This window comes from Toxotes jaculatrix, chromosome 1 (assembly GCF_017976425.1).
Source record: "Toxotes jaculatrix isolate fToxJac2 chromosome 1, fToxJac2.pri, whole genome shotgun sequence".
Taxonomy (NCBI): Eukaryota; Metazoa; Chordata; class Actinopteri; family Toxotidae; genus Toxotes; species Toxotes jaculatrix.
Window position 1 is genome coordinate 17,772,763 of NC_054394.1, and position 8,670 is coordinate 17,781,432.

The following is an 8,670-nucleotide window of genomic DNA, read 5'->3' on the forward strand; positions in this document are numbered from 1 at the left end:
CAGGGATTAACAACCAGTGTGTTGTTAGATTATACCCACCTTTGTGGATATGGTTGCCATTGACTTCAGAGAAAAGGTTTCATTGTGCAGAATGCACTTTTGTCATCGTGTTACATTGAGTCATTGCAGCCCTTCTTAGCTTCTGCATAGTGGAGCCCCCTCACCCGTCATCACATCAATAACCTTAACTTATCAATTATCAAGGTGGACACTGGAATCACAAGTCCCACTCGGACTTAATATTTAAGATCTAACCATTTCTCCACTCAGATTTACATGGCAAATCTTTGACCACAAAAACATGATTAAAGGCTTTTATTTAAAAAGAAAAACTTGACCCACAGGGGCCAACAAATGTGTTTCTGTACAGGCTCTTTGTGCCCTCTGCTGACAAATGTTGGGTCTTGCACTTTAGCTCTAAATACAAGTCAAGCATGCTGTAATATGTTTGCAATGAGTGAACTATGTTTAGATATAATTCAGTTTAACCTATTTACATGTGTCAGTGTCTTTCTTTCACAGTCTTGCATTGTGCTAAATGTTGTTGATCGGGTGATTCATGTGCTCCTGTATGAAAATAGAATTCAAAATTTTATCCATGCCCTGTCTCAGACAAATGAACAATGCTGGACACACGGATGCACAATTAAATGGGGATTACCACACTTGTACGTATGCATAATTGCATGTCTGCAAGTGTGTGTATGTGGCTGAGTGTGGAAATGTTAATCTGTGTTCTGTCTCAGTCTCCACTCCTTGGTTAAGCTGTTGCTTCTTGACTTGTTTCTTGGTGTGGACAGGTACCTCTGGTATGCTGTGGGCACACTGGCAGCATCGCCATGTCTGTACACCTCAGTGCCAGTCTGTGTGGGCCGCATGGAAGCCACTTGGAAGAGCTGTGTGAGACAGACAGACATCAACAATGGCATTTAGCACATGAGGGCACATTGGCTATCAATAAATTTCAATTTCACGTAAACATGTGACACCCTCTGAACACTGAGGTGAACTTGTTTGATTGAAAAATTAATGCTGCTTAAAATATACTCTGTTCTAAGGTGAAATGCGTGTTCAAAATGGTGATAGGCTGGTTTGTGAGTGCTCACATGTTGAAACATGAGAGATGTCAGAGGTGAAATTAGTAGGTGAAGCTCTTTGCTCGTCGTGAGTCTTGAAATTGTCTGAAGGCTGAGGCGAACCTGGAGGAGACAACATGGGAAGTGAGAGCAGCTGAACATGCAAAATGGCACACTCTCTTAACATACTGTACAATTTAAGTTCTTGCAAGTAAATCCCGTTGCACTGTCTCTTACCTGTACCCACTCCATGTTCTGCTTTGGTTCCCTCTCCCAGCAGCATCTCCAGCAGCAGGCTGTCCATTCTGGCTTCACCCAGCAGCTGTGCTAAGTGGAGAGTCTCCACCATCTGCCAGGCCACACTCTGCAGGGAAGGCAGGATCAACAAGAGTTCCCCAAACCTTCCCCGCTGTTCACTGGTTGCTTCTTCTAGCAGCAGTTGGGCCTGGAAACGCAGATGTCGAACCACCTGAGGACTCTCCAAACCCGGACAGCCTGTGAGACAAAGGTAATAGGGCATATAATGTAAAAGAGGAAGTATGAATGCACTTAAGATTTTTTTTTTTTTTTTAAATCAGGGAATTGTTAACAATAACAGTGAGTGAAAACAGGATCAGGACTTTATCCATGTAGACTATTTGTTCCAAGAATCCAATGACTGATTAAACTGACTGATAGAGCCCGGCTCTGCTCGAGTTTTTCCTTGCCACTGTTGCCAAGTGCTTGCTCATGGGGGAATTTTCAGTCTCTAAATAATATTGTAAAGACAGTCTAGACCTGCTCTTTATGAAAATTGCCCTGAGATAAATTCTGTTATGATTTGTCGCTAGATTTCACTTAACATGATATAATCTTAAATAAAATAACGTATTTACAGGAAATCAAAATTGTTATTGCATTTAATGCCAAACTTGTGTCAAGGGCATCAGCGTACTGAAGTCCTGTTTGTGTGTATATGTTACAGTAACCAATTACACAAAACAGCAGGGTATCATTAGAACATCAGAAAATAATACAGTAGTGTTTTTTTCAGTAAGAGTAAAAGCTTTTTGAAAGACTGATTGAAGTTTGAATAACAGTTATGTGAGAATCCAGAGTCTAGGTTAAAGTGACTTCATCTTTGCTGGACTGTGGGGCAGAGCTGAACCAGGCTGCCTATTCAGTCCTCAGGTCCTTTGGTCTTCCTGCCTTTACTGCTACTGACTCAGGTAAATGGGCCATTAAATTCAGCAGGCAGCCACCTCTGCCTGACCGCCAAGAACTTTACCACATCGTATTATTAGAAAATCTCCCTGTAACACTCTGAAGCCAGACCACTCAGACTAAACTACACATGCAAAAGGCTAAGAAAATAAACAGATCCAAGAGAGAACATCAAAAAATGTTATTCTTTGTCTGGTGCAATGGATGAGGTCAAGTGGCAGAACAGAAATTACAATCCCCAGTCACCCTCTCACAGTCTGACTAGACTGACCTGGGGCAAAGAAGATAATTGTTTTGAGGCAAGCAAACTCGTTGTCTGTGATGTCCAGCTCTCTGAGAGGTTTGACCAGCTCCTCTTGGATTCTGAAAGCCACCCTGGACACCTCTATCTGTGCACCTCTCAGGGGGATCACAAAGTCGTTACCTGCTCGATAAATGTAAACACAAGCATTCATGCATGCAACATATTTTTGCCTGAAGATTACTGTAGAGACATGTGATATCTAAAATGCATTGCTTCAGGACATAACTGAACAGTGGAATGGAAAAAAAGAACACAACCAGGTTAATCTGTCTTACCTAGAAGAATGAGATTGTTGTAAGGTAAAGAGCGTCTTGCTGCCCCTAGAAGAAGATGTTCTGCAGAGTGGGTTCGAAGCAGGGTAACCTGCAACCAGACATACATAAACATGTCATGTACAGCTTTGAAATACATACCGATAGTCATCCAAAACATCAGCCTGAACTGAGAAATGTAAACACTTATTAATTCCAAGTTAAGCAGCTACTGTTGCTTTATTCTGCATAGACAGGTAGAAATTAGATGTTAGTATAAAAAAGTTTTTTTTCGATATTCTGTCCTCTTCGTACCCTGTCATCTATTGGGAGGCCACAAAACTCAGGGATGTGCTTTGCCCATTCCACCAGCAGGAGGAGTTGCTGCTTCATGGACTGAAACACATCTCCCACACAGGCTGTCTTCTTGGTGTTGATGTCATGACTCCTAGGTGAGACCAGCGCCTGGAACTGAGAGCAGCAAGGCAAAATGTGAGTTTTCACAGTGGCCTCAAGTGATGCTGGAAAGTGGGAATGAACCTTAGAGAACGTGCTTGAGTGTATATGCAGGGAGGGAGATGAATGAGGGATGAAGAAGGTGACGATGCTCGTAGGTGTATGAGTGCTTTGGCACTCAGAGAGCTGTGAAAGTTAAAGCAAGGCAAGGTAGGAAGAGGAGGTTTTGGTGGATGGAAACCACATGATGACCAATATGGAAAAACACCCCAGCAGCATATATTGTATTAGCTCATTTGCCAATCATTTAATTTATTTTTGTGCTTTACTTTTACATGCAAAAGTGTATATCTGGTTGTTATTATTCATTTGAAGGTAATTGAACATCGGCACACAAGCCCAGATCTAGTGGTGCAATTAACTGGGCCATGATTAAATGGGGTCCCTCGGCAATTTTGTCATTTCTGAGGAGTAACTGAATCCAGCCTACAGCTACAACCTTCGTAGAATTTAATCACCGCCTTTCTAAAGCCTAACTTATATCCTTTTCGTCTGTGACCTTTATCAACATGATTTCTAGAAAAAATGTAGGGACCCCTTCGCTGGCATGTATGAGAAAGCATCAGTTACTGTGGTAGAATTTTGTGTCTGAGGTCTTAAGCAACAACGTGTTACCTGTTGCACACTGGCCTCTGCCCGCAGGAGCACATTGATGGACAGAGTACCCACTGTCTGTCCCTTGGCTCTGTGACTGTTGATGCAGTCTCTCTCATTCTGAACAGCTGGAGATTAAAGAGAGGAAAGAACCATCAGAGAGGTTCCTTGGCTTAACCAGACATCAATATTTTTTACTCACCTTAGCTGCAAACATGTTCTGGAAGAAAAGACCTACTCTTTGCCTCTACAAGGTCCCTCTGTCCTCTGTGACATTGAAGTTGCTGTTCATGGCAACATTAGCCATGCCAAATGTTGCCTACATTGCAAATGTGGCAGAAATTAGAGTAGAAAAAATATGTCCCTGAAGTCTCCTTCTATTTGGAGATTTGATTTGAGTGTGTCTGTTTCAGGGTGTAAAGTAGTATGGAATAATTAAATGTCCCCTTCTTTGATGTGAAATAATTGGGGAGTTGATAAGAGGTGAAATGAAGGGAAAAGTACATCTTGTACACTGTAGTAGAATGTTAAAAAAGAAGCCAGAATTTTCATTAACATTTTCCCAGAATTATGTTTTAATCCTGTGGCATAGACCTATGTTGACTTGATATATCTTGATTTAATATTCTGATGTTGACAGCAGCTTCTTCCATATGCCGCTGACAATAAAAAGTGGGCGGAGATGCCTGGATGTTTGATGGTGCGGATTATGTTTAGCGGAGATGTCATCACATGTTGATGACCCTTCTCTGAAAGTCATTAGAAACAGAGCAATCTGGAAGGCCTCAGACTGATTCCAATATGGCTTTACAAAGTCAGACAACAGGACTGAGTGTCAGAGTAATCAGTCATCACAGCTGTCCTCTCAGCAACCAATCAGGAGTGTATTAATCAAACTAGAGGAGGCGAAGGAGCGGGGGGCTTACTCTATGCTTCACTGACATGGTACTGCATGACAATGTCAAAAATGAATCTTCTGTGGAACATCAGTTAACTCTGGTTTGGGAGCAGACAGTTACGGGGAGCGTGCTCAGAGGTCAAGTAAATGAATGGTTGCTGGAAGAGTGCTGTTTAATGTTTTATTTCCACCACAGCTCAGTGTGAGCATAACTCTACAGCATGTAATGCAAACTAAGCAAATTAGCGAAGTAAACTTTTAAATTAAGTTGCCCTGGCCTTCACTTCAGGGGGTCGTGAGCAACATCCTTCCAGAAAAATGCAGAACAAATATTTGCCTATGTTCAGTCATGTTAATTATTCATGTGTAGAAACTGTTCGTGGCTCCTCTGATCACATCTCTTTCTCCCTGCTTATCTGTGGGAGTCAGTGGAAGATAAGGCCAAAGATACACATGGTGCAGATAAATACACAGGCAAACCATGCTGATGCAAGCATCGCTGTTCAAGAAATAAACCATAATCTTATCCTTTATTAAACCACCCTTGATCCCCTCTTTCCATTTTTTCCATAGAAGTAGACATGACCAATTTTAAGTGCAAATAGTATACAGCTAATTTTGATTAAAATATGTATCTGAATCTTTTGTGCAGATTTGTGTGGTTTAATTATACTTTTAGAACTGGAGGTGCACTGTATTAAATAAAATAAGAAAGTTGCTTATGAAGACAAACATTTTCTCTGACCTTCCTTTCTCATTCCAGCTTTGAAACACTTTTGTAGTCTGCAGTAACGACACTGGTTCCTTTTGTCTTTGTCCACAGTACATTGCCTGTTGAACCTAAAAACAACAACAAATAAACTCGGTATAAAATCTGAGGTTTAGGAATTAATCATATTTTGCGCTTGAGCATTTTCTTGTAGTGACCTGACAACTCACTCTGCACTCAGAGACATTTTTTAATGCAAGCTCAGACATGACAGAATCTGAGGTCGGCAAAGCATGGCTCAATCAGCTGCTCACATGGGAAAGTAAAAAGATCCTGCAGCTATATCTCACCATTGATTTAGCCTCTCCTGTCATTATATGTATGTTATTGTTTCCATGCCCGGACTGGTCCCAGTGACTATGACCGTTAGATTACTTTTCTATTGCTAGGTGAAGTTTCCTTTATGATACATCTCACCCTGCTGTACAATGGGTGATAACTTTTACACCACAGACTAACCTCTTGCTTCAGCTTCAGTGAAGACCTTTTTAAAATTCTCGACATCATTGTTATTGCTCCTGGTGTGTATTGTCTAGAGTTTAAATGTGGTGGATATCAACATATAAAATGAAGACAATGTTCTGTTGTATTTAGAAAGATCTCTGATGGAACTCACCTACAATTGTAAGTGTGGTTGTTGCGAATGCTCCTCCTGAAGAAGCCCTTGCAGCCATCACAGCTGGATGCACCATAATGCTTACCTGTGGCTCTGTCTGCACATATCGAACAAGGAGTCCTACCTCCATCAGGCTGTGATGGTGATGAGGTGGGTGCTACTGCTGGCAAATCTGTCAATTAAAAGATGGTAGACACTAAAAAAAAACCAGAAGCAAATCCAAAAACCCAGATATCTGCTAAAATTAAGTATAGAAAAAATGTCTGATGAAAGGTTTGCATACAAGATGTGATACACATTACCATTGCAGGGGAGAGGGATTCTCTGTGACCTCTAAGACATGGACCCCTTTTATTTGGTTGCTAATGAATAAATAAATATCTCTGAGCCAAATCTAACGAGCCCCACAAGCATCCGAGACAGATCACACAGCTGCGAGAATATCAGCTTTGTTAAGAGCAGACAGACACCTTGATAGACACGATCGTTCATGATCCCTTTTATCAACTAAGACATATAATGAATCTTATTCCACTTCTGTGAACAGAAATAACCTTGGACATGGAGACAGCTTTGCAGTAAGGTGTTGATTGTGAACATATGGCCCCTCAGGAATCACCTGGGCACTGTTTCATGGGTCTGGCAGGAGCAGTGGTGATGATAATAAAAGCAGGGTTATAGGTAGAGATATCACGGCTGCACGTGAGTGCCAGTGCCAAAGGCCTCAGAGGAGAACTGCTAGTTATTACTCAAGAGGAAGAGAAAAGTCCCCATTTAATTAAAGCAGTTAGAGGTCAGTGGCAAGCCAAAGTCCACTACTCTCCTCTGGCTAATTTTACATTGGGTGCTCTGTTTAAATTCTCCTTCCATGTTGCTCAAAATTGCATCTCACCAGTGTTTGATTGCTGCAGGATTGTCTCTCTTTAAAAGCACTGACCGTCAAATACACATTCTCGGTGCAGTGTTCCTGCACTGATGCCTGTACTGTACAGAACCCTGGCTTTAATGTATGTAAATTGCATACTTAGTTTAGGGAGATGAAGCAGCTAGGGATTACAATTTAACAGGGAAAATGCTTTCTGTGGTCAAAGATCAGTTTGATTGAATTAAGAGATTAGAATGCATTTGCCTTGCAGTTATCTGGATTTGAAGTGCCGTCTGTTGGTAAAGCTCTTTCATTTAAAGTGGCAAGGAAAGGGCCTGATTCAGCTCACCAGAGCCCTAATTATAATGATGACAGAGGATAAGATTATAAAGGAAATTAGATCAGAATGTAAACTTATGTAGAATACTGAAATGATTAGTTGAAAGACAGAAAATTAATCTAACTATTTTGATCATTAATTTATTGTTTAAATTTTTTTCAATTTTTTCAAGCAAGACAAACATTGCCAGTTTCCAGCTTCTTAAGTGTAAAGATTATCTGCTTTTCTCTCTTTTGCATCATTGTGAAGTATCCTTCAGTTTTGGACCACTGATTGGACTAAGCTAGCGATTTAGAGACCTTTGACTCTGTGAAATTGTGATTGGCCACAGAAGGACATTCTTTTAGATCAAACAATCAATTGAGAAAATAATTGGTAAATTAATTTAAAAAACATAAATAACTGTTAGTTGTTGACCTATATGGATGTATGTCAAACATGGTTCTGTTTCTGAGAATAATAACTGCTACAGTTTCAGCATTTTGTGGAGTGACAACTGATGATACTAAAGAAGCTTATACTTGTGGTCCAAAAGGATTTAGGTGAAGCTGTTATCATCATACCTGTTGGATTTATATGCTGTGGTATCACCATCATGTTGTTTAAATGTTCATTGTCTGTGCTGCAATGAGTATACTCCAGTTTAATGATAGTCCCAGTAAGCTTCATGGTTGTGATGAGGCTCTATGTTTAGAAGGTTTAAGAAACTGGTTGATATGGAAAACGCTAACGGTATCCGCTGGAACGTCCAGATCACGCATTCAGCTCAGCTTCTCTTCGTCACATGTATCCCATGTTGGGGCCCGATCCCTTTCTTTCTTCTTTCCGAAATTGTTTGCGGCTTTTGTTTGTGTCCTCTTGATCCTCCCTACGGATGTTAACCTTCTTTACAATGTCACTCCTAACATTCATGTGGTGGGTGGAAAAGCTGCTTTGTGATGCTCCACTTCAGTGACTTCACAGCACTGAAATTTGGCCCAGTGTCTGTTTGCTTGTTTCTTATCAGGAAAGCATATAAAGGGGAGAGTTCAGAAACAGATAAAAAGGACTCTGTGACCAAAAACAGATAAGACCTGTGAGAAAGATGTGTGACCTACATGCTACAAAATATTCACAACTACTTAATTTTATTGGGAAAATAAATGTCATCAAAAAAAGTCAATAAAGTCAAAGACAAGTCCAAAGGTTGTATGCTGGGATCTTTGTTTGTTTGTTTGTTTTTTTAAATCAAATTTTAG

At 40.6% G+C, this 8,670-nt stretch overlaps 1 protein-coding gene across 2 annotated transcripts; it reads right to left on the reverse strand.

Annotated features, from left to right (window-relative positions):
* Positions 1 to 283: 283 nt before the first annotated feature.
* On the reverse strand, positions 284 to 8,376 carry hnf4b (hepatic nuclear factor 4, beta). 2 transcript variants are annotated; one of them, XM_041041592.1, is made up of 11 exons: positions 7,996 to 8,376; positions 6,228 to 6,399; positions 5,588 to 5,682; positions 3,966 to 4,072; positions 3,150 to 3,305; positions 2,859 to 2,946; positions 2,551 to 2,703; positions 1,314 to 1,571; positions 1,107 to 1,199; positions 805 to 896; positions 284 to 567 (listed from the first exon to the last, which is right to left on the reverse strand). In XM_041041592.1, exons 1-10 carry the CDS (start codon positions 8,099 to 8,101, stop codon positions 853 to 855), a joined length of 1,272 nt encoding a protein of 423 aa, XP_040897526.1. In that variant the 5' UTR covers positions 8,102 to 8,376; the 3' UTR covers positions 284 to 567; positions 805 to 852. The 2 variants fall into 2 exon arrangements, with proteins under 2 accessions (XP_040897526.1, XP_040897518.1); XM_041041584.1 differs by lacking the exon at positions 284 to 567 and having other exon boundaries at positions 659 to 896.
* Between the last annotated feature and the right edge of the window lie 294 nt (positions 8,377 to 8,670).

Excerpts from the sequence above, each read along its gene's own strand:
- hnf4b (XM_041041592.1), bottom strand. The coding sequence starts at position 8,101 with ATGAAGCTTACTGGGACTATCATTAAACTGGAGTATACTCATTGCAGC. Across the intron at positions 4,073-5,587 it reads AGCTGGAATGAGAAAGGAAG|CTGTTCAGAATGAGAGAGAC; the intron begins GTCAGAGAAAAT and ends TTTAATCTCCAG. Across the intron at positions 1,200-1,313 it reads AGAACATGGAGTGGGTACAG|GTTCGCCTCAGCCTTCAGAC; the intron begins GTAAGAGACAGT and ends TGTCTCCTCCAG.